Raw genomic sequence first — 26370 nt, forward strand, 5'->3', positions numbered from 1 at the left:
TTTGAGACATTTCAAATGACACCAAAAGCATAACAGTCAATGATAAACATTCACATTAAACCATGTTCTTGTGTGAGTTCTTTGTTGTTAGTTCATGTGCTTCTGTGAGTTCAAATGTTAATTAGCCAGCCGGGCCCTTTTGTCCCATAAATCAGGCCTCAACCAGTATTTTCAGTCTTACACATCCAACCACTTCGATCAACTCTGAACGAGTGCTGACTAGTCTCTCTCAACCGGAGTGTACCGCCCGCAGACGCCCCACAGACGCCACCTAGCTGCGAAAATATTAATTATCATATTTTTCAAAAATATTGCCTTGATTCAAACAAAATTGGTGTCATTTGAAAGCTTAGAGTCTGAACTTTACAGTGAATGTAGCCAATTCGAAAAACTCCTAAGTACTGCTGAGTTATTTGTTGATAAATAGAATATTTTTTTTCATAATCTATAAAATAGTTTTTTGTACTATGTACTGCAATGTGTCAAAAACATCATACATCTCATGAAACATTCAAAAATCGTTGAAAATTGCACTTCATTTTTTACAGCATATTAATACAATTAAAATGAGCCCAAAATTTACTTAATCTATTGCTTTTATGACAAGATTTTCTTCATGGTGAAACAATTTTAAAAATGCCCATATGGGGGCGTCAAGGTCTCAACAAAAAGGCTATCTTGGTTCCAAATGCTATAACTTTTGATTGCTTTATCCAATCACCACAAAATTTTATCCAGATGCAGCTCATATGTAGAGGGACTTCCCCAAAAAAGAATTTTCCTTCTACCTTATTTCCTTCCTGAGTTATTCCATGTCAAATAAGAAAGATATGCATTATCATTATAAAAATTATATATATTTTTTGTCTTTTATCAGCAGTTTCTCGGCAGGAGAATGTCCTAATGTAATGTATATTTTCAAAAAATTTGAAAAGTGTTCTTTCAAACGATACCTACCTTTAGAATCTCCTTGCTATAGTTTTGAAGTTATGAGTCTTTAGTTTTGTGTATGTCACTAAAAAAACTCTTTTTTTTTTATTGCCTTCCAAATGTGTGAGGACTTAACAAAAAGGCTCCCTTTGTTCCAAGTGCTGTAACTTTGGATTACTTTATGCTATCATCATAAAATAGCGATCCAGACGCAGACCACACATAGGGGAACATCACAAAAAAAGAATTATTTTGCCACCGTATTTCCTTCCTGAATTATTGCATTTCAAATAAGAAAGCTATGTAAATTATTAAAAAATAATATTAATATTTTTGTCTTTTATCAGCATTTTCTCAGCATTAGATTGTCCAAAAGTAATAATTTATATTTTCTAAAAATATAAAAAGTTTCCTAATAAATGATATCTACCTTTTGACTCTCCTCTCTATAGTTTTTAAGTTATGAGTCTTTACTTTTTTGTGTGTCACTCAGACAAAAAACTCAAAAAATGGCCTCAGTGTTTAAGGGGTTAATACCGAAATAATCATTTGGTTTAAGCCAGGTTTCAGTAAGGCAAAGTACAAAGTACGAAACTATTATCTGTGACCATTTCATTTACAATAACTGCCTTAGGTGTGAGCGATCTAATGTTTAGAAGACCTAGCTTTATAAATTGTTTTTGTTCACTAATATTGAGATTTTCTGGTTTAATCACAATTAGATTTTTCCTAGATCCTACAGTAGATTTAATGTTTGACCTCACTAAACGAGGAATAGACACAGTTTCAATATAATGTTCTACATTGGTACTTATATCAATTAAGTTTGGACAGCAAAGAGTGTGATTTGGACTTTGACTTACTAGTCATATGGTGTGCAACGCCTTGGAGATGTTGTCCGACAGAAGAGCCGCTCCGATTCTGCTGGGGTGAAGTCCATCAGCACGGAAGAGCCTAGGTCGCTCCCAGAACAGATTCCAATTATTTACAAAGAGCAGTCTCTGTTCGTTACACCATGACATTAACCATTCATTTAGAGCAAATAATCTACTGAACCTTTCATGTCCTAGTCGGTACGTGGGAAGCGGTCCATACTAGGGGTGTAAATATTAATCGATTCGTATCGATGCATCGATTATCCAGCCGACGATTCGATGCGTCCGCAAGAGTATCGATTCATGTGTTTATTTTGCCGCCTGTCTATTTTCAGCGATCTGCTCCGAAAAATGCGTACAACCTACTAAGCTGCGGGTGGCGCTAACCTCATTATTGTCTTCTACTTCACACGCGTTACTTAAGTTTCACAGTCTATCTATGTTCACACACATTGTTGAGTCTGACTTTCAAGAGCGATGGGATCGATCCCTCAGAGCGAGCTGGCAATGACAGTGAAATATTACACACTCCAGTCGGCGTCAAGTCATGGGTGTGGATGTATTTTGGCTTCAGGAAAACAGATGGAGCAGTGGTAAGAGATGTTGCCGTTTGTCTGATTGCGCCCGTTTCACACATACCCCGTTTGCAGTGCGTATGCGGTGCGTATTTTTTTCAGTACCCATGTTAACAGGTCAGAACTTTCACACTGCACGCGGTTGCGGTCCGTTTATCCGTTCCAGTTGCGGTGCGTATACAGCAGTGCAGAGATCGTTTCCGCACCGAGTCTATTTCTGCTGTGCTGCACGCGCTGAATTAAAGTGACAGCGCATGTTTCGTGGTCAAAATGAACACAGATTGACATGGAAATGTAGTAATTTCACCATAAATGAGTTTAATTAAATAAATTGTAGTAATCTCACCATAAATGTATTTCATTTAATTCTACTATTTTTCACAGTCATCTTTTTTACTTTAAGACCGGGGTAAAGCAAGGAAAACTACAATTTACCTCAACAAGGCGACATAATGAACAACATTCATTCGTGGAGGTGGAAAAACTATTTCTTTGTGACATGCAATTGTATTCTGTATACTCAATAAAAGGCAAATTATATATTATTTTTGTTGATTTATTTGAAACTTAATAGATATCATGTAAAAATCTAGTATTGAATCGAATCGAATCGTATCGCAGGGAATTCTGAAGTATCGAAAATAATCGAATCGTTGGCTTAAGAAATCGGTATCGTATCGAATCGTCATGTAGGCTCCGATTTACACCCCTAGTCCAGACACGATGATCGTTGTTTCAGGCGATGTGCTGCGTACCGTCTCGATCAGGCTCCTGTAGTCCTTCTTCAGAACCTCCGTCTGCCGCAGCCTGATGTCGTTCGTTCCCGCGTGCAGCACGACAGCTCCGATGCGCTCGTCACCGTTCAGGATCTCGGGGACCTGCGCAGCCACATCGAGAACACGAGCACCAGGAAAGCAGTGAGTGCGCACCTTACCTTTACCTGAGGAAGCGTGTACATGCCGGACGATGGAAGTGCCGATGATCACAGCGTCGCGTCCCGTCTCGCGAAGAGGGGAGAAGCGGTTCCGGGTGGAGATCTCGAAGGCCGGGAGGGGTGGAGAGGTCCTTGCTCTGGTCCTGGCTCGCGTCTTCTGCTGTGGAATCACCTAGGGTCCGTGGTGTTGTGTCGGTGCCGGAGTGAATGAAACCAGGGATGATCGCGTCCTGGTTGCTCGCGTCCTGTGCAGAGAAACACACGGAGTAGACGAGGTCGGAGTCAAAAGGTTACTAACCACTGACTTGTGAGCATCGGCGCGTGATGTTTCAAGCGCTGATCGCCGATCTCGCAGCTCGGCTTGTCTCTCTAGTAGGTCGCGGATCTGCTTTTCCACCGAGTCCAACTCTAACTGCTAATATATATAGATCTGATGGCCGAGTGCGGGCGCGGGCGGTAATGCACTCGTGTGTGTGTGCTGGTTGCGGGAGAATAAAACGATTCGCGGGACTCCCGCAAAATAGAAATATCTATAAATTGAACATCTAAAAACGAATAAATTGTCATTCATCTGTTGCACAAAAGCAACAAGAACAACTAAACAAAATAGAAACGATTTACAGGCCAGAGTCTCTATCTATTGCTCTATCTAACATGTTTGTAGCGTTGAACAATGTAGCCAATCACAGACATATGTGTTGATTTCTTGAACGCAATGGCCAATCAGATGCATTTAAGAGAGAATCCCCTCACCGCTCAAAATTGACTTTTTGTTCAGTGCTGAATTCTGCATACTGGCAAAGCCTAGGCTGCAATCTAGTGTATGTGAACCTTTTTGCAGATAAACACAAGTGCATTATCGGACAAGATAATGGACTAGATAATTGAGTAAATCATACTCCCACTACGGTAATTAAAAACAGACACATTTCCTAAATAGGCCTGTGACTGTATACATCTTACATTTTATGAAATAGTTCCATTAGTTAAAAATAAAGTTTAAAATGCTTCTTGTTCGCATATTTCATAATACAATGACAATTACCCTTTCTGAAATACTTTTTTTTTTTTTTTTTATAGATTTCATGTTAAAATAATATACAGATGCACTACCCTCTTCAAAATACAGCTGATATATTGTTGTACTTATTATTTATTGGAAAGTTTGCCAATGGATAAATCAGCTAATCCCAAAAATAACCATTAGATTAATCGGAAAAATAATCGTTAGATTAGTCGACTAATCGAAGAAATAATCGACAGATTAATCGACAACAAAAATAATCGTTAGATGCAGTCCTAGTGTAGTCCCTACTACCAGCCGTTTGTTGCAGTCCTTAAAAAGCAATTTCTTTAAAAGAAAATATACCTCCCTTTGCTTTGAACTTTGAGTGTCGTAACTTTGCAGATGTTGTTTATGCTCAAACAGCAACATTACACACTAACTAAAGTTAGAAAAGTGAAATCATAATCAACCACCCCTTTAACTAATGTTAATAAATTAGACCTTATTGTAAAGTGATACCCAATCTCTTTAAATAAATGTATGTTAAATTGATATTAAATATCTAAACATTCTATATTTAATTATTAAACGTGCAGACGCCATTTGCTCATGAGTTGTTTAAGAATACCAACATACTTTGACAAACCTTTTAGAATGTGTCCTGTCTTAACTGTTGGATTAGGGTTTTTGTCTTGCACATTTTGTTCCCCCATGCTCTTTTGGATTTTGTTTTCATTGTTTTTTTTATTTTATTTCTCCACAGTTGTAGTTGCAACTGATATGAAAGTGATGCTGAAGTCTTAAAGTATAGGCTCAGGTGTTAGCATTATAAATTGACTACAGCTGCACAATTAATTGTTAAAAGATTGTGATCTTGAAAAGATTAAAAAAGATTGTAAAAGATTATGATTGAACCTTTGACAAGTATGATCACAGCGAAACATTCAAACCTGCGTTTGCACTGCCGCTGACCCAGAGAGAACAGTTGTCATGATAAAAACATCTTCACAAATCTTTTCAACCACAAACAGTATCATTATTTCTGTTACAATATTTCAATTGTCATTTGTACTTGGATTGAAGGATATAAACACTGTTACGATAACAATCAAAATAGAGTAATCCACCTTTTGAAAGTAACTTGACTCTTCAAATAAAGATTGTATAATTTACATTGTAAGTGGTGACAAGTGATGTATTGCATTTGTCGTTCAATCAGTCATTCAAGAGATTTGTTCCAAAATTCTGATTCATCCAGTAATGAATCAAGTGAAGTCTTTGAGTGAGTCATTGATTCAAACGCAGCAACTAACATTTAATCAGAACCTCTAGTAAATTATATCATTTTGTATAGTTGTCTATTCAGAATTGTGGCAGAATCGTGAACTCCATTTTAAACAAAAAATTGTGATTTTCAATTTATCCAGAATCATGGAGCTTTAAAAGTGATTACTGGACCATTTAAATAAGCAGCCGATCAATCGGGCATTCCAAATCAGGCTCAACTTACCTTTGCTTGACTTGCATTTACTGTAATTTTGTTTAATAGTGACATCACTTATGTTAAATGATGTCACTATTAAACAAAATTACAGCAAATGTTTTTACTAGACAAACATGCACAGAGACTGATGGAGCTGTCCATCCTGTATTGTGTTGGTTTAAGAGGAAGTGAATGAGAGCAATCCCTGTTGTATTACTGTTTCTGCAGTAATTGTGTGGTTTGACCTACATTTTGTGGTATTATCTCTATCTGGGATATTTAGGAGCAAATTATTGTCTGTGCTTCAGTTTACCGCCTTCAGGTGGAGCTGTTGTGTTAGGGTGAAGAGTTCAATGTCTTACTTATGACTCACTGGCTGTGTTCTGTAAAAGTGTTCTGTTAGATTCTCTTCTTCAGAGTGATATCTACCAGAGGTGCAGACATGGACCTTTAAACAGCATTTTAGATCCACATTGTTTTCAACCATGCTGATGCTGTGCCCATTAAAGCATTTGAATGATAAATAAATTGATGTACAGAATGTTGTCAGCCTGTCTGTTGCATGGTAAGTTTGAAGAACTGTTCAATTAATGTTGTGAAAGCCTGTCAAAATGTTGCATTTACCATATGGTTTCAGGATTATGTGGGTGAAACACCCATTCACAAAGCAGCACGGGCCGGTAACATGGAGTGTATTAATGCCTTGTTGGTCCAGGGAGCCAAACCGGAGTAAGTCACTGTCTTATTGTTTTTTTATTTTGTTTTTGAATGCTTTATCATGTGACTTCATGAGGTGCTTTTTGTTACATCACAGTGTGAAAGGGAATCTCCATAAATAAAAAAAACTCTGCCATAGAGCATGCATTTTGATTTTGACCATGTCATGAAACCAGATGAAATGCAATTAGAAAGCCTTGATACAAAATACAAGAAAGCTTTAAAATCCTTAGAAACTTCTATTAATTTAGTCCTGGAAAATCATTTGACTTTATGGCACAATCAAAAGAATGTAAATGCAAATATTATTGCAAGAATTATTTTGCATACAATTAGTTAATTTACTCACCCTCATGTCGTTCCAAACCCATAAGACTTCTTTTCATGTTCGGAACACAGATGAAGGTATTATTAATATTCTTTAATAATTTTTGTCCAACCATTGAAAGTCTACGCAACCAAATCTTTACAATATCTTTTTGTACTTCTTGATATGTCAAAGTAGTCCATGTAATGGAGAGGTTTAATTAGGGGCCAAGCACTAAAGGTGCGGAGGCACCTATTGTAATCGTTGGTATTATTATTATTATTATTATTATTATTATTATTACTTCCGCTCTGGCAGTCCATAGAACCGCTTGCGGGAAGTTAAAGGGATAGTTCACTTTGAAATTAAATTTTGGTATGTTTTAGCTTACCTCAAGGGCATCCAAGATGTAGGTGTCTTTTTTTCCGCAGTAGTTTCAATTTTGATATTTTTAGGTCAAACCGTTCTTGTCTGTCAGTCATATAATGCAGGTCGATGGTCACTGTCTCAAACAGCATGCACAGAGTCCAAATTAAAACAATTCCCCATCGTCCAAATTAAACAATTCCCCATCGTAAGTACACATTGATGGCCTAAGACACGAAACGAGCGGTTTGTGTTAGAAAACGAACAGTATTTATATTGTTTTTACCTCTTGAACACAGCCACGTCCAAGTGATCTGAGAGCGTGGGCGGGTATAGATATATACACTAGATGCCGCCTTGGCTACGGTTTCTACGGATCACGCGTGTTTAAAAAAAAAAAGTGTTGACAACTTAGTGTTATATATTATGTTAATATATTTCTTGGGTTATGCTGAAAACTTGGATACCAATTTTGCCATAGTCAGTCAAACTTCCTGTCCGCCATCTTTATTTTCTTTTAAAACCTACTTTTTCGAACTTCTTCTAGACTGTCCGATTTTCACCAAAATCGAATCGTATCATCTCCAGACCGTGCCGACAAAATGCTTTTGTACTGCAGCAGCAAAGTTGAAGCATGACGCCAAAATGACTATTCAGGCTTTATCACTGCAATGTCTTGACATATTGACACCAAACTTTGTATGTGTCATTGTCACTTCACTTTGACCAAAGCACATCAATTTCGTAACTGTGCCACCTATTGGTCAAAAGTAACAAACCATTAAATCATATTATTAGTGACTGTATATGATTATTTTTTTCCACCCATTTTGCCTAAAATCATCTTAATGTCTTTAATTGCTCATTGTTGCAGTTGGTCTGACACTCCCAGACATGTTATATTTTGGGCTTATATTCACATTTAAAAAAATAAAAAATACATTGAGCACATTCATTATTTCTATTTGATATGCCAGAACAAACCTCATTAGTTCTCATGGAAGCTTGAACATGCTTGTGTGACACTTAAGAACAAGCCTTGTTAGTTTTCGTGCTTCTAGCGAGCACTGTTGAGCATCTATTTTCTTTAATGTTTAAATGTTAATAAAAGCCTAAATCATATCTGTTGATCATATTAATGATTGTCTCTTCAGAAGACTTGAATTAAATTGGTTGATTCAGAAGGATATTTTTTTTGTACTTCTTGATGAGTCAAAGTTTTGGTTGCGATGGATGGACAAAAATTATGAGAGAATATAAAAGTATCTTCATTTGTGTTCTGAAGATGGGCGGCAGTCTTATAGGTTTGGAATGACATGAATGGGTGACATGGGTGAATTAATCCTTTAAATGTACTGCTCTGTTTTATTGGATGCAACTACAGTCAGCATTAGGCCAGCAGAGCTTTTTTTTTGTGGAGTTTTTCTTTAATTAACATGTCTGTCTAAACTTGTCCTCATTTAGCTTAAAAGGTGTGTTTGTGTTTAGTGATTCAATTTGAGGTTAAGATGAAAATCACACAGAACAAATGCACATTTTGACTAATCTTGACATAGAATGTGAACTGCAATTTGGAAATATTCAATATGAGAAATAAATTATCATTATTTTTTTATTTTTTCAAAGGTATTACTCTTAGCCAATAAAGTTACACTACCATGCAGGTATGCAGATTCTCATATTGGCTGTGTTGGATTACTAGAGACTTCTTAAAATGCTATTACATTTTGCTTTAAATCCAGTAAGTGAATGAAGGTTCTTAAAGTAAGTACTGGTCTAAAAAAAAATATAATAATAATCATAAAGGATAGTTTTTTTGAGAATGTTGGTACTCGTATGTGAGGGCTGAAAGATGGGTGGATGTTTGAGTAATTGTGCATTTGTTTTGTTTTTAAAGTACGTCTGTAGGTAACCTTAGAAGCATGTTGCCTTGTTTTTGTGTGTTTAATGACATAAAATGTTTATTATATTGTCTTAATGACTTCTCTTTCCAGATTAGCTTAACACAAATTTTATTGTTCTCTTTAAACCATACAAAAATGTATTATTAATTAATGGCACGCTCAAACCGCTACTGTTCATAGATGCATCAGTCAGTGTATACCAGCACATGCTTGCATTAAAGCCGTGTGTCCACTAAAGCTTTTTCCTGCGACTAGCGTATTTTTCCAATTGTTTTCAATGGGAGCGCCACGTTTTTAAAACTCCAGGAGTGTAACAAGGCGCTGAGCGTCTATTTCACGCTGAGCGCTCTGTTTTTTACCGATAAAACTTTGGGTAAAACGCAGCGCTCATCATTGTCACTTTTTACCCAACCGTCCAATCACAGTGGAGGAGGGGCGGGAAAAATACAACACCGACCAACCACCACACTCTGCTTGTACAACCAACGTCAACAGATGATGAAAAGCATAATAATGGATCCAAATAATTTAAAACAAGATACTCCATTGTATCGACATTTTTATATAGAAACAAAACCGAAACAAACTATCTGTGAAATGAGATACTAGTAACACTTCCACGGATATTACGTATCATTGCAAGCAAAGCGTCTCAACTGAAAAAACTGCTACGCTGCCAAAACGCTCTCAAGCGCCCACAGCTTAGCGTTTTCTGCAGAGCGCCTCGAGTTTTTAGATGGCTAAAAACGCTTTGGTGGACACGCGGCCTAACAATTTGGCAAACATTAGTAATAAACAGACAAATATCTCTCTCTCTTGTGAAATAAGTTCTTATGTTCTCTAGTTTGCCTATTTTTTCCATTGAAATCATTTTCTCTCTCGAAAAACTTTTTTTTGCAGTGGTTTAAGTCTGTTATACTGTATTTAGCATCAAGGACCTTCTGTAGACCAGACTGAGTAAATTTATCCGGGTTAGATATCCTTGGCAAGTTGGTGTGAACTGGTTTGGCACGTGTTGGAAATTTTTCTCATTTTTCAAATGAGACCACAACCCCAAAATTATACAGTTGTGTAGTTTGTGGCAAAATTGAAGCACTGCTTTTAGTATAAGTATACAAATAACAATCTCTAATAACAATCTCAGAATTTAACATGTGATAAATCTACTTGGAAACCTGACTTATAAAATGATTCACAGGTTATTCATCAAGTTTTTTTTTTTTTTTTTTTTTTTTTTTTTACATCTGTATGTAACATCATGTTTATACATGTTTTTGAAAAACTTAAAATCCCGAATAATCTTAATTCTTAAAATATCTATCAATGTGTAGACCTGTTTACTAACATACTAAAAAGCATTCTTTTTTGAAAACAGCATTGTCTTTAATTTATTTCTTTGTTTGCTTGTATATTTTAATTGGCGAAGTTCTTCAAAACTTAGTTTCAATCGAAACACTAATTAATACATCGTGATAATTGTCATTTATAACCGTAAATAATAATTGTCCTTAGAATTGTCTATACTATCAATATGTAGCATAGCAGTGCTTCGTTTTGTTGTAATTGAAGCTTTAACACTTTCTTACTATACAGAGCCCAAGTGAGTGACACCATTTACCAAAGAAAAAAAGTTTAAGCTGTTACATCAAAATATGTAATCACTAAGGCTGTCAATGTATTGAAAGATTAAGTCTAATTTGTTAAACGCCATTAAATTGTATTTGGCAAAATTTTATATTAAAATGGTTTCATTCTGTTCTGCTTGACTTCTACAGTTGGAGTCTATGTATTTTTTCAAAAATCACTGTTGCAGATTTTAATACTAAAACATCAAAAGTCCATAGTTGGGATCATGCTTATTAGAAAATGGTTTATTAGTAAATTCAGAGACTCAACAGTAAATTAATTTATGAATTAAATCCAAACTTGGAACAAAAGTAAATTAATTTGCTGCCACTGCAAGGTGTGATACAGTTGTTTAGTTCAGTAAGCCAGAAAGATTAACTGAATGCATTAACTTAATCTTTGACAGCCTTAGTTGTGTCCCATCTGACTTTTATAGGCCTTGACTTTTTTTTTTTTTTTATGTTTGTGTCCATCTTTCTAATGAGCTTATAATAAAAATGCAAATAGGAAGTGGAACTTACTTTCAGTCAGATCTGCACAAAATCTGTCCTTAAGAAAGATGGTCTAGTCTAGGGTATAGGCTACAGTAGCTAGTGCAGCAGAACACAGCATAATTAAAAGCAAGGATGTGTCAACACTTTATATAGATAAGTTTCATGAATGTCTGCTTGTTTTTATGCCTCTTAGATGTGTACTATATGTTACCTTTCTGATTAAAGTAGCATGTTTGCAAAAAAATATTGAAGATCCATTGTGAACCGTTACAGAGAAGGAAAATCCCTACACATCTCAATGTTTTGCAGCGGTTGAATTTGAACATGACTTGATTTTCTCAAGTAAAGCCCAGAAAAGGGGGGAAGCATTCCAAAAACTGCTGCCACACGTTCTTCAGCGAACACCCTTACATTGAGTGTTCACACTATCGCTCCCTTCAGTATCTACACACTGGCAATCTGTCGAGGTATTTCTTGTGGTGATTGGTTTTAATTCTAGGAGAACAGTCATGATAGCATTTAGACCTGCATGCTTTGCCTAGACAGCAATGTCTTGTTACCTATTCTGCAAGATTTGTTTACTTATTTGTTCTCAACTAACAAGAATACGGGGAGGCTCAATAATACATGTTAATCATACAGTAATAAGCTTGAATTTAGCTTGAATAGGAGTACACTTGTAAGCAAAAGTAGAAAGCTATGTTAAGATTACAATTAAAGCAAATAATGTTTTAAAACATTAAATGCTTCCTTGTGCAAAATTATACTTATATGTAGGACCTCTACATTTTCAGTGCCAGACAATTACTTGTGGCAATACGTCTTTCATGCCAAACCAGTTTTTATTTTATACTTTATTATATGTGCAGACCACCTTCTTATTGACCAATTGAGGGTTTAGCATAAAATCCTGTCATCATTTTTGCAAGTAAATGCATGAATTTAACCCCTTAAAGGTATTTTACACTTAAAGCCCTGTTTTCAGATCGTTTCTGATGAAATAGAACGGTTAAGATTGAAATTTGGACACATGCTGCTGGCCCGAGAATTTTCGGTTTCTGTGGTAGCACCCCCCCACCTCCACAATGGCTGCATAGGTGCACTGGAACAATCCTTCCTAAAATGCATTAAACTTTCGTTTACAAAGACGTGAAACTCACCGAGTGGTCAGGGGTGTTCACTGATATGCTCACACAAAAATCGCTGCAAAAGATGCTTTCCAACAGGTGTTTTACCATTCGTTGTAAAACTGTGGACGTCTCACACCTGTACATTCTTCCGTTGAGAGCTTGAATAATAGACACTCCAGCCTGGCGGCGGAGTAATGCTGTACCTCACAGCACATCCAATACAAGTCAATGGAGTTGGACAAAAACTACGATAAAACCTGTTGGAAAGCATCTTTTGCAGCGATTTTTGTGTGAGCATATCAGTGAACACCCCTGACCACTCGGTGAGTTTCACGTCTTTGTAAACGAAAGTTTAATGCGTTTTAGGAAGGATTGTTCCAGTGCACCTATGCAACCATTGTGGAGGTGGGGGGGTGCTACCACAGAAACCGAAAATTCTCGGGACAGCAGCATGTGTCCAAATTTCAATCTTAACCGTTCTATTTCATCAGAAACGATCTGAAAACAGGGCTTTAAGTGTAAAATACCGAACTTGTCCTTTAACTGTCACCCCCCTTTTTGAGAGTACTGTAGATGTGGAAATGCAGTATCCAAATTTAAATGGGTCTATATTACAAAGCATTCTTGAATTACAACCAAGTTCGGCCTTGTTTTAAAGACACTAAGCATATTATTGCAGAAGTGAAAGCTCTTAAAAAATGAGCTCTTTTATGCATTCTCCTGTAACAAATTAATACATTTGTCAAAATATCACTTCTATCTCAAAATATGGAACCTTCAGACTCAGCCCTTTATGACAATATTCTTTTTGTCAAGATTAGAAAAGGTTTTGATCATAAAGTAGTTAAAATAAATGTTGTAATATGAAACCTGACACCGCCCACTAGGTAGGAGCCCAAAAAAATTAAGAGTACCTTTTCTGTGGAAACGCAACATCCAATTTCAAAACAGTTCTTAAGCTTTCGAATGATACCTAATTTATGATTTGACAACTTTAGGATTACATTGTGATCTTTATCTAAAGATTTAGATCAATGATTTAACAAATACTGATGATGATGATAAAATGTTATAAATGAACAAGTACGTTTTTGGCAATCAGCTTCTGCGCATGAGTGAGATGAAGGGTAACGATTAAAAGCAAACCATATTAAATTGTTTTAGAAACAATAGAGAGAAATGTTGTCACAATTCCAACATTTTAGTATAATAGCAAATATTCAATAGCAAAAGCTCATTTCTATTGAACACTCCTTTTAAGTGTTTATTTTTATTTAACATGTAATTTTTACATTTATTATAATTGTAAAAAAGTGCATTAAAACAATGCCATGTAGCCTTTGACTACTATTTTTTATTAAGGATTGCTTTAAAAAAAAAAAGTAAACAGTCAGTAATACATTGAATATCAGACATGGATGCTCATCTGAGAGAACATGCACAAATATATGCATGTAAGCATTTGAAAGAAGCCCTCTGTCAGCCTAGTGTTCAACATTAAGACTGTACTACTGCAGAAAGTCTGGTATTGTTACATGTTTTGTATTTTGGTACTGAAGAACCAGTACTTTTGACATTTTTACTTGGGCATATAAATGGTCATTCTTAACTCCAGTTCAGTGAATTCCTAGGCTTAAGAATTGTCTGGCATTGTCTGATGTTTTGATTGAATGTTTCTGGAAGATTAAAAGATTCAATCTGACATGCTTGGAAGCATTTAATATTTTATTTGACAGTAAAGGGATGTTTAAGCAGGAATGTGTGAATGCAAACCAATCATATAACTTTTTTGAAAAACTGTCTTGTCTTCCTTTATATTGAGGCATTTTTTTAAACTTGTTTTTAATGTAACACCCATTTAAAATACAAAGGGAGAGACAGATAGGTAAAACCGAATTCATAAATGAACCAACTGCTGACCCAAATGTTATTCCTTCTCATTACTTTGTGCAGACATTGCAAAAAACTAAAATTGTCACAAGTGTTAGATATGGGTGTGGTTTTCCAAATGCAAATTAAATGTTCAAGACAAAAAGTAATTAAAAGGATAATCTTTAACAAGGCACCATTAAAAGGCCAGGATCAATCTGTATCTTATATATCAATGTCACACAGACTGGGCTTAAAGGAATAGTTCACTTAAAAATGAAAATGATGTCATCATTTACTCACCCTCAAGTTGTTTCAAAACAAAATATCATCTTTTGTGTTCAGCAGAAGAAAGAAATTAATACAGGTTTAAAACAATTTGATGGTGAGTAAATTATGACAGAATTTTCATTTTTAAGTGAACTTTAATCTTATGTCCATTTTTTTAGCAAAATGGCAAACATTTATTTTTAAACCATATAGAATGTAATCTGATTAAAATTACTGTCTAAACATCTTTTATTAATTTAACATGTTGGTTCATGTCTGAATTCTCATTTAAGTGCACACACTGCATTTGGAGATAAACATGTTTTGAACGTTTCTGTAACTTTCTAATGAACTAAGGTCAGTTTGTTCTGGTTTTAGCTACCTCTTGAAACAAGGATTGACTGCCTTCGGTACTTTTAAAATTACAATTCTCCAAATCATCATGTTGGTATTAAACTTGTATCAGATTGTTATATTTTGATCACAAAAATTATGATGTTGGAGAGAAAGTATTTTGGCATATATTTTAAGACAAAAAAAAATTGGTTTCAGAACAATATTATTTCCCGCTGCAGTGTGTGAATAAATAACATTTTGGGCCTTTCCAAAAACTAGCTTATAGAATAAAAGGGAAAGTCTTTGCAGCCTTAAATTTGAAATGGTAGCATAACATTAGCATAACCGTTCTAATCAGACAATTCCAGATCCGACTAATCATCTTTTTTTACTCACTGTGCAGCTTGAGGAATGCAAATGGTTTGACAGCAGCCGACCTGGCCCATGCTCAAGGCTTCCATGATTGTGCTCAGCTCCTCTCTAACGCACACAACCAGCTAAATCAGCTAAATGGATTTGCTCATAATGGGACTGACCACACGCACATCCAGGGCCGCAGTCTTCTGAATGGGACAGCCAATAGGAAAAGATTTCTCGATTGCACAGAGCCAAACTATGTGAAAAAAGCAAGAACTGAGAGTATGTAAATAGTCTGTGCAAAAACATCAATTCTAAACCAAGGAAAAACATATTTTTCTGACTATATTGTATGTTTTCCATTTAGGCATGAATTTCTCTGTGAAGACAAACAATGGAATTGAAGAGGAGCTTGAGAGTATGAATGTGGAATCAACTGCTAAAAACCAATCAGGTGGGACTGGAGCTTCTCCACCAATGTCTATTGACCTTGAACATCATGAAGACAGTGTTTCTTTGAGGAACTCCTCTCCCACCCTAAAAATGTTGGAGCCCACATCCATGACTTCTGTTCCTGGCCCCTGGCTATGGACAAACTCTTATGCTTATTTATGAAGGCCAGCTTATCAACAAGTTTTCCCAGTCTAATCAAGAAGCTGTCAGATCGAAAGACTGGGATATTCTTCAATATATCTGCAATATAATATTATTTGGGATGAAATGTCAATTTTTCCTAATCTAAAAGCGTTTAATTTAAATTTAAAGTATGCGCACACACAGGGAATTTGACTTTTAAGACAAAACGGCTAGTATAATACAGAAAGACGCGTACAGAAGAGTTGCTAGTTTTCTTGGTTTTATTTCCATGAACTTTTGCCATATATTCTGCATATTTTAATTCTAAATCAATTTAGTAAAAGTATATTACCTTACTGTTATCTTAAATACAGGCTTGTATTTAATATAACTTCCAGCTATTTATTTCAAAATGAAAGCATTTACTGATTTTTAGGATATTTCATGTAGATGATGTCTTGTTTACAAATGAATAAATACATAGGTAATTTTTTACTACGTTAAAGATTTCAAATGCAATCTGCTTGAATTCTATGTTGAAATGTTAAAGGGATAGTTCACTTTGAAATTAAATTTTGGTATGTTTTAGCTTACCTCAAGGGCATCCAAGATGTAGGTGTCTTTTTTTCCGCAGTAGTTTCAATTTTGATATTTTTAGGTCAAACCGTTCTTGTCTGTCAGTCATATAATGCAGGTCTATGGTCACTGTCTCAAACAGCATGCACAGAGTCCAAATTAAAACAATTCCCCATCGTCCAAATTAAACAATTCCCCATCGTAAGTACACATTGATGGCCTAAGACACGAAACGAGCGGTTTGTGTGAGAAAACGAACAGTATTTATATCGTTTTTACCTCTTGTACACAGCTGCGTCCAAATGATCTGAGAGCGCGGGCGGGTATAGATATATACACTAGAAGTCGCCTTGGCTACTGCAGTTCATTGGAACGAAACCGTAGCCAATGCGACATCTAGTGTATATATCGACATCTATGTATATACTATTGAAACTACTGCGGAAAAAAAGACACCTACATCTTGGATGCCCTTGAGGTAAGCTAAAACATACCAAAATTTTATTTCAAAGTGAACTATCCCTTTAAGGCACATTTTATGTTTTTTATATATATATATATATATAATATAGTGGTTATGCTTTCTTAAAGTAAAATAAAAAACATTCTAGATTTTCTCACTGCTGACTTTTGCAGTTTGGTGTTCCAGTGCACTCCACAAAAAAAAGCTACCCCATTTCCCCTTGTGACCATTTGGAAGAGAACAGTCTGTTTGATGACTTGTCATCTTGTTAAAACCTGTCTTACAGCTGACTTAAAATAAAGGACCAGGCTTAGAATAGCCGATGCCGATCCTTGAGATCGGCTCAGGACATCCCTAATTATTATAAACTGTACACTTGAAATATGAGCAAAAAAGTGCTCCTACTTAAAATGAAACTACAATGTATTAGTAAAATGTTTTTGTTTCTCTGTTCTGACTCAAGTTCATAATTATGTAATCAAGGCCATTTGTTCATCAACACTTTCTGACGCATGTCTTGTTTTAAATGACAGATGAAGCCATAGCCACAGGTTTGAGGAATGGTCATGGGCAGCAGAACAGTTTCACTGTCAACAGCTTCGCCACAAACGGGCAATGCTATCAGTCCCCTTTCATTCCAGCTGAATCGAGAAACGACATGTGTGGCTCACTGCACCTCAATGGTAGCCCAAGCAGCTGCGTATCTCACCGGCCTGCATGGGGTGCTTTTCTGCCTGATTCCGGTGAACATCTCCACTATGGACACTACCATGGTTTTGGAGATACGGCAGAAGACCTGGAAGATGCAAGCAGCTGTCATGAGCACACTACAACCGTGAAAGTAGAGCAGCACTATGACCAAGAGGTTCTCAGTGCTGTGCAGCTGTTCCATGGATCATAAAAGTGAAAATGATATCCGTCCATTTAATTAGAAGTGGTCACGTTGGTGGCAGCACTATCCGCCTTAAACTAATTAAATCTTGCACCTTAATGCAGGCTATAATAAAAGTTGTTTGTTTGTTTTTGATAAAGGGGAAAATCTTTCTACCAAAGGGGAGACATTGTACTGCATTTTGTATCTGACCTAAGAAATTTATTTTATTATGTATGTGTTTGAACTCAACTAGCTATCTGGGTGCATTTCTTTTTTCCCTTTAATGCAAGTTTAGAATGTACAAGGAGTTGATTTTGTTTTATGTGGATTAATTGTTAGTTTGTAACGTTAGTTTTGTGCCAATGAAAACCAGCTTTTTGGAAAAGGAGAATTTTGTATATAATTGTTGTTGTATGCTTGTCAGTTTTTTTTCTCTGAGAAGCAAAGCTGACATGCTGACTGTAAAACAGTGTTGTTTTTTTGAAAAAGAAAGCTGAAAGATGTATGACATTCCTTTATGTTTCTACCCTGTGTTCTGATTAAAAAAAAACAATGTACAACACAAAAGAAGCCCCTTTCATTGCCACGTGAACACAGTTTCTTCTATTAAATTGCAGAAAATGTATTTTATTTTAAGGTCGGCCATAGAAGAGAAGCTCACCTTGCTTTCTTGTAAGAGAAAAGTTTCCGACATTTTCTTATATCTAACGTTACTTCAATGCACTCTGGCCTTAACCCTCGTTTTATTTCTGACATGCATTTTGTACATAATGCACTCAGAAAAGCAGGAATACTTTGTAAGTGAAAAGTTTTCTATGTGAAAACCAATTAAGTTCATTAAAAAAAGTTATATAAATCCACTATCAAAATAAAATGGATTCCTTAAGTAAACATTAACACTGCATATATTTAAAATGTTTTGTTTTTAAATACATCGTGCCGTATCTGAAATAAAGACTGCTCGTGGTGAATAACAAAAGGTGAAATTTGATTAGCAAACTGTTCCCATGGGAAGCTGATACACCCACCTCGGTTTCCTGCCTCACGTGTTTGGACACACGGGTGTCACCTGTCTTCTGCGTCGACCTTTACTGCGATACCTACAACGTCATTAGCGCTCCGCCTTCAACAGATGGATCTTCGATTTTATTCTTTGTAAAAGGGGGAATTTGTAATAGATGTGACTGGTCTTATATATTGAATATAACAGCGTACATATGGCATATTAAATTGCAAATATTAAATTTGTACATTATTTAAATGGTACAGGTTAACTATACAATCTCTACATTATTAACGAAGTTATATAGACTGTTAATAATGAACCACTCCCCCACAGGAAAGTGGTATCGTCTGTAATTCCGTGTTGAAATCCTCCAAGCTGAAGCGAAAAGCGAATTCGAGTCGATGACCTTTCAAGTGGAGAAAAGGCACATATTATTGGAAGAATTATATCACAAAAATTGTTATCTGACAATTGTACGGTTTAAGGAATGTCTACTCCAGCACGAAGGCGACTTATGAGGGATTTTAAAAGGTGAATAATAAAAGAAAACTATAAGAGGAGCTGTTGTTTACTGCTCCCGGATGTACCGGGGAATGAGGAGAAATATTTAGACGGGGACATTTTTTTAACAATTTTTTTTTTTTAAAGAAAAGTTATTTTTCGTATCCGACATTCATATTCAAATAGAAATGAAGATCTGTTAAATGCCGTCTTTAAAAAAAGAAAGTAATTTGTTTTGTTTATTTTGACCTTAGTTTCCTAAAACTGACCTGACTCCCTTGTTTGTTTTGCCACAAACCCAACAGACTTCAAGAGGATCCTCCAGCAGGTGTTAGCGGTGCACCGTCAGAAAACAATATCATGGTATGGAATGCAGTAATATTTGGGTAAGTACTTGTGAAAAGATTTGTGCTGTGTGGACTAAACCAAGTTTATTATGTCAGATTTCTGAAACCCGAGCATGTTTATGTCGTTCGTGAACACCTGCGAACTGCATAGGCTAAACCAAGACCGTCCTTTTATAAAGTTCACAAATTTGGTGTTTGTCACTTGAACATTTGTTATACACCTGTGCCTGTTTTCACATACTGAAACTGAAAGCAAATGATGACGTGGTTATCCAAATGTTACCAATTTGAAATGTTTCATTTTTATTTTATTTTATTTTTCACAGACCAGAAGGAACTCCATTTGAAGATGGTAAATATAAACATGCAGTTCTTGAAATGCATCATTTCTTGTCATTCAAGGCATGTATATAATGCTATGTATTTTGTATTCATGCTTTTTGTTGTTTTAGGTACATTCAAATTGACAGTAGAATTCACAGAAGAATATCCAAACAAACCACCCACAGTTAGATTCATCTCAAAAATGTTTCATCCTAATGGTAAGATATATATATTTTTTTTTTCATTCAGAATCTCAAATATAGTATGAAAGCTTGTTTCCACCACGAAGAAAAAAAAAAATAGAACAATAATTGCAACTTATCTTACAGTTCTTACTTTTTTTGAAGTATATATCTTCCAATTTGGATTTCACAATTACGAGTTGATATCTTGCATGTGTGACTTTTTTTTCCTCAGAATTGTGAGATATGTTTTTTTTTTTTTTTAAGTTGCAATTACCTTTCTTTATTTTTTATTCTGTGGCAGCAACAAGCTTCCATAATATGGCTTTTAAATTCCGCTGCCCTACGAAGGCTACTGCCTATTTGATGTGTTTTAACCACCGCTTTCTCTTTCAATGATGCCTTAGTATATGCAGATGGAAGTATATGTCTTGACATCCTACAAAACCGTTGGAGTCCAACTTACGACGTGTCATCAATTCTTACCTCAATCCAGGTAAACCATTGTATTGGTGATGGTTTTTACCATTATGAGTATCAATGCAAATCAGAATGCAGCTTGATCAGCTTTTTTCCCTCTTTTGATTATCCTCAGTCTTTGCTTGATGAACCAAATCCAAACAGTCCAGCTAACAGCCAAGCAGCTCAACTTTACCAGGAAAACAAACGGGAGTATGAGAAGCGTGTGTCAGCTATTGTCGAGCAGAGCTGGAGGGATAGCTGACCTTACACTGCAGAACAGAACTTTGTGTGGTTAGAGTTTAGTTGAGTGAACTGTGAGGAAGTTTCTTTTTTCTTTCTTTATTTTTCCTCTCTCAAATCTCATACTGTTATGATGCACTTTACCCAAAATCCATCCCCTTTTCCCCTTGGAGAAGTTGTGCTCAGCCAATATCACTTGGTCATTTTCTAACCAAAAAGTGACTATACATTGTGTTAGCCTGGACTATATGAGGATATATGCAGGGGCCATTTTTTTCAAGAAGAGGAACCAAACTCCTCTGAATGGACACGGTGCCGGCCTGCCATCATTGAATTGGTCTTGACTCAATGTGAACTGACCTTCAAGTGATCTTGCTATGCTATTTTTGTGTGTTCTGTTACATGCCTGAAAGTGTTTTTTTTTTTTTACGTTATTGAATGCCTCTTGCGTTCTATATTATAATAATACACTTTGAATTTTGTGTACAGGATCAGTGTCTGTATTCATTAATTTGCTTGTTTTTTGTTTTTAATATGGTAAAAAGAAAAACGAATCAACACAAAATATTAGTATAAACACATTAGTATAAAGAGTGATTATGACCTAACACATGATTAAAGATTCATATAGTTTTCAAATGAAATATCCATATTTCAAATAAATGCTTTTTGAAAAAAGTACTTCTTCCTCTGAGAGAGGAGATTTCAACCACTTGGATGATACTTCTTAAGTGATTATCTGATACCTGTCTCCAGATGAAACAGAAAATAAAGCAATAAATCCATACCAGCACTTCTGATGAGATCAGCCGATATAGGTTACCTATTATATGCCCTCTCCTTTTTTGCTTTTTCCAAGGCTTTGTCCATGGTTTTCTCTGTGTCTCCCCTACATTTTGGACAATACCACTTTCCTTTGGGTTTGTGATTAAGCCCAACACATGAAAAATGGAACCATTCAATTGGACATTCATTATTATCACAACCAATCATCTCTCCAAATGACACCTGGTCACACAAGCAGTAAGTAGGCTCATTCGGATCAATAGGTAGATCTGTAGTTGAAGGCTCTCTGTCAGCTTTGGATCTCTTTTTCTTTTTTGAGGTTTTGTTCCGCTTTTCCCTGGCAGTGCCAACGCTGATCCCTTCATCATGGTGAACAATGGCGATGTTCTAAAGAGTGTCTTTATTATTATTTTTCTGACGTCTGGAGCGCTTGTTAGCTCCAGAAAGCCCATCTATAGAACCAAGGGATTCCTCTCTCTGTTTATCATCCTCCCTTCTCTTACTGGGAATAATAGAAGATGTGGTAGTAGCTGTCACGCTTTCATGGGGTTCATGTCGGGCTTCCAGAAGCTCAGCAAGATTGTCAACTTGCCGGCTATGATTCTCCAGCATCTCCACCATCTGACTAGCGAGTTGGATCTTCTCATCGCCCAGTTCCTGACTTTGGATAAGGGCTCTTTGGATAAAGTGCAACAAATGCCTTCGCTGTATGGGGTCCTCTTCCTGTCCGTGTTTCTCATAGGCCTCATCTAACCAGGGCTCCAGACTAACTTTTTTCACCTCCGTCCTGGAACCGTCCTGAAAAACGATTTGAACCGTCCTAAAGTGAATGTCAACCGTCCCAAAATAAACATGTTGTTTACAAACTCTTGTATACCTTTTTTTTTTTTTTTATAAAATTGGTAAATGAAAATCATTTGTTCCACGTGCTACATTAAAGTACTTTTTCCAACTATTAACAACATACGTTAAACATATCAAAATCAACAAACATTTACAGTACATAAAATAAGAAAAAAATGATGTAGACTTTTATTAGAATTTATTAGAATAATAGTTAGACTTTCAAAAAGAGTAATTTCTGAAAAAAGTACTTTTAATAACAAGTTTTTAGTATCAAGAGTAAAACTAGAGGTATGTATTCTGCAGGGGAAAAAACTCCTTGTCAGGGTTTTTATTATAGTTTTATATTTATATTATGATATTCCTGCATTTTACTTATGAATATTTTCAAGGTTGTTACATTATATACTTTTGTGTAGTTTAATGTAAAATCATATGTGCGGGGAAAAAAGGTACTTCAGTAGGTTACTTCACATTTGTACGTGAATATTTAATGAAATATGCAGTTCCGAAAATTAAAGTCTCATATAAGTTTGATATGTCCCATTATCAAAGGGCGCATCTGAAGCGCTCGGACCGGTCTAGCCTACAAGGACTGTTCTTGTCGCCTGGCAACTGTGACAGCTGCCGATGACGAGCGCGAGAAATACTGGACTTTTTTATATTCAATTGGGTTTTATATTCAAACAGGGCTAAACCAAAAATACATGATCCGACAGCGCTGGGGCTGAAACATCCTCACCATGTCCTCCAGTAAAATATAAAACATAAAAATGACAATAGCCAATTCTGGCTCCATAGCTGTTTACTCAATTAGCTATATCAAATGAGTTATCAGGATGACAGCTGTCCTCTCGCACCGCTGAGGAGCGGTGATCAGAAACACCTGGTTGCGCAATTAGGAAATCCTATGAAGGCTACATGGTGCGCAAAGGCTGCATCCTTGAATCTCTCTCTCTATGGCTCTGGCTCTGGGTAGACCCATAGACATGTCTATGAGGCAGTAACATCAAAGAGTATAGAAGCCCAAGAGGCGAAACTCTGTTGTGTTATGGGTAACAGTCTGTAGATGGCGCTGCGGAGGCGCGTCCGCCATTATGGAATGAAAGCTGCTGAAATCGTTAGCGCCAGTCAATGGCAAAATCAATGCCTCTTCTCTCACAAAAAGAAAAAAATACCAAAAAAAACGTCTCATACACAAATGCACACACAATAGATGGTGGTGTCTGATTAATTACTGAGATCTTGGCACCACTTCCATTTTAGTACTGTTTATAGTTCATGTGTGCACTTGCTAGATTGCACATCTTTTTTGTAGTCTACCTTTCCGCCTGTAATAGACATTCATAGATTGTTTTTATTCTTGCCATTGAAACGTTCACTGTGTGCACTTTCACTGAAGATGTTGAAAAAACAAGTTGTTAATATTTTTGTGATATTCTATGTAAAAGATTAACTGTCTTTAGAAATGTTCATTTATAATTTTATTTATTTATTTATTTTTCCAAATCATATGGTGATGTTCACTGATTTCAAAATCAACATTTGAATAAATATCTTATTACGTGTCTGCCTATATTATTTCATGAATTTCTGTTATTCATATAACAAGGAAAATGCATAATAGAACATAAATATTGATAGATTAAAGGTTTGCAGTAATTTTATAATTGTATCTTTGCAAACCGTAAGTGGTAGGCTAATGAAGCCGATTCGGTGGGGGACATACCATTACGAAAAAGTAGGCTACTATAGGAATCTTATAGTATTTTGGGACAAAATATTATAGTAATCTTATAGGAATACGAGCCGCTATAGTATTTCTAAGTAGTCTTATAGTCCTTCTATAGTAATATTTTGTCCCAAAATACTATTTTCCTAAGGGTAATTAGGCCATGCATAACCAACACATAAACGTAACATTTTCTGTCATTTAACGTCGGTCATCCTCATTAATGTATTTTAAATTGTTTTCATATTTAGATATGACGGCCAGAAAAAATTTAGTTATGTTAAGTTTTTGTTATGTTAAGTTGGTTCAGTGCCATTGACTCCCATTATTTTTCGGCGTTTTCCTTCAGTTTTCAGTCCATAATGGCGGCCGCGCCGTCACGTCATGGGGGCAACTGTTGCTATGGAGCGTTCTATTGAGTTTCGCCTCTTGGGCTTCTATACTCTTTGGTAACATCAATAAGAGAGGATCTACTAATATAACTTTTTAACAGTTTATTTAGATTACATCGGGGTGGCCAGGCGCGCTGAAGCTGTTTCATGCGAGGGGAGCTGGGGGCTGAGGGCTGGGTTGGAAAATATGTGACGTCATTATGTTGTGGCTGACGACATGACATTTCTCTTTACTGTATTGTGTTGTAGCCATTAAAGAAAACATTTAGTTTCATATTTATGTTTAAATATTATAGGCTAATGTTATTTTTTGAGGCAATATGACTGGAGACATGGAACTGCGGTCAAGCCAGCCGTGGTTTGAAAATACACGGTCAAGCCAGCCGCCCAAAAAAAAAAACGTGTGCGCCTATTACTGTGAATACGGTAATTTCAGTAACAGCAGAGAGAACGCGCTTTCAGAGCGCTTGAGTTGCCCAGATCTCTCTCTCTCTCTCTCTCTCTCTCTCTCTCTCTCTCTCTCTCTTTATCTTTTTTCTTTTTTTCTCTTTCTCTCTCTCTTTCTTTTTTGTTTTTCTATCTATCTATCTATCTATCTATCTATCTATCTATCTATCTATCTATCTATCTATCTTTTTTCTTTCTTTTCTCTCTCTCTCTCTTTCTTTCTTTCTTTCTTTCTTTTTTCTATCTTTTTCTTATCTATCTATCTTTTTCTTTCTTTTTTTCTCTTTCTTTTTTTCTCTTTCTCTTTTCTTTTTGTCTTCTTTTTTCTATCTTTTTCTTCTCTCTCTTTCTTTTTTCTTTTTCTATCTATCTATCTATCTATCTATCTATCTATCTATCTATCTATCTATCTATCTGTCTTTTTTCTTTCTTTTCTCTCTCTCTCTTTCTTTCTTTTTTCTTTTTTCTATCTTTTTCTTCATCTATCTATCTATCTATCTATCTATCTATCTATCTATCTATCTATCTATCTATCTATCTATCTATCTATCTGTGAGAGACGATATAATAAGATGCCGTATTTTGAGAGTTTTTGTACTTTACTCTGTTATCCTTTTAATTTACACTCATGTTGTCTTTGCAAGTTGTGTATTTCTTTGACTAATGTTTTTTTTTTTCTTTTTAGGTCACATCTAGAGAATTTTTATGTAGAGGTTTACAACATAATTATTTGCAAAAAAAAGCAGTAAAATAAAGTATACATTCTTTCTAAATACATCTTTTTTGTTTTCATATATATTTTTTACTACATTAAAAGTTTCTGAAATTCAATGTCACATTTTACTGTAGCATTTTGGAGATACGTCAATTTATTCGACTTCAGAGGCCTATAAAGACCTCATTTCTAATAAGTAGAAAAAACTAATGGTCAGTTCTTATAGGGGACGTCCCATACAGTATGCACACCTTATATCAAAGCATTTTACTGTAGCGTTTTGGAGTTTTGTCACATTTTACTACTTTAGAGGCCTATAAAGACCTCATTTCTAATAAGTAGAAAAAACTAATGGTCAGTTCTTATAGGGGACGTCCCATACAGTATGCACACCTTATATCAAAGCATTTTACTGTAGCGTTTTGGAGTTTTGTCACATTTTACTACTTTAGAGGCCTATAAAGACCTCATTTCTAATAAGTAGAAAAAACTAATGGCCATTTCTTATAGGGGACGTCCCATACGGTATGCACACCTCATATCAAAACATTTTACTGCAGCATTTTGGAGTTTTGTCACATTTTACTACTTCAGAGACCTATAAAGACCTTATTTCAAATAAGTAGAAAAAACTAATGGTCAGTTCTTATAGGGGACGTCCCATACAGTATGCACACCTCATATCAAAATATTTTACTGCAGCATTTTGGAGTTATTTCACATTT

General features: G+C 35.7%; 2 protein-coding genes and 2 long non-coding RNA genes across 5 annotated transcripts in view; 3 read left to right on the forward strand and 1 right to left on the reverse strand.

Moving 5' to 3' along the window:
- The window catches only part of ankrd10a (ankyrin repeat domain 10a), a 30681-nt gene extending 12004 nt beyond the window's left edge, over window positions 1-18677 (forward strand). The window contains exons 2-5 of one of the 2 annotated variants that reach the window (XM_082165428.1): window positions 6441-6532; window positions 15226-15461; window positions 15547-15633; window positions 17328-18677. In XM_082165428.1, the coding sequence (XP_082021554.1) occupies window positions 6441-6532; window positions 15226-15461; window positions 15547-15633; window positions 17328-17695 (783 nt within the window). In that variant the 3' untranslated portion in view covers window positions 17696-18677. The remainder of the gene's footprint in view (window positions 1-6440; window positions 6533-15225; window positions 15462-15546; window positions 15634-17327) is intronic. The other variant, XM_082165427.1, reaches the window with a different exon arrangement.
- On the forward strand, window positions 11691-13527 carry LOC309495649. Its single transcript, XR_014204755.1, has 2 exons — window positions 11691-13430; window positions 13464-13527. It is a non-coding gene; the product is annotated as an uncharacterized lncRNA (long non-coding RNA).
- LOC309495671 lies at window positions 14060-15288 on the reverse strand. The gene is made up of 2 exons (XR_014204778.1): window positions 14184-15288; window positions 14060-14144 (listed from the first exon to the last, which is right to left on the reverse strand). It is a non-coding gene; the product is annotated as an uncharacterized lncRNA (long non-coding RNA).
- A 352-nt stretch (window positions 18678-19029) lies between the features above and the next one.
- LOC309495632 (ubiquitin-conjugating enzyme E2 A-like) lies at window positions 19030-21221 on the forward strand. The gene is made up of 6 exons (XM_082165480.1): window positions 19030-19205; window positions 19481-19561; window positions 19849-19874; window positions 19975-20064; window positions 20436-20524; window positions 20624-21221. The coding sequence occupies exons 1-6, from the start codon at window positions 19162-19164 to the stop codon at window positions 20750-20752; spliced, it is 459 nt and encodes a 152-aa protein (XP_082021606.1). The 5' UTR covers window positions 19030-19161; the 3' UTR covers window positions 20753-21221.
- Window positions 21222-26370: the final 5149 nt, after the last annotated feature.

Source organism: Leuciscus leuciscus (genome assembly GCF_965113295.1).
Source record: "Leuciscus leuciscus genome assembly, chromosome: 3".
NCBI classification, from domain to species: Eukaryota; Metazoa; Chordata; class Actinopteri; order Cypriniformes; family Leuciscidae; genus Leuciscus; species Leuciscus leuciscus.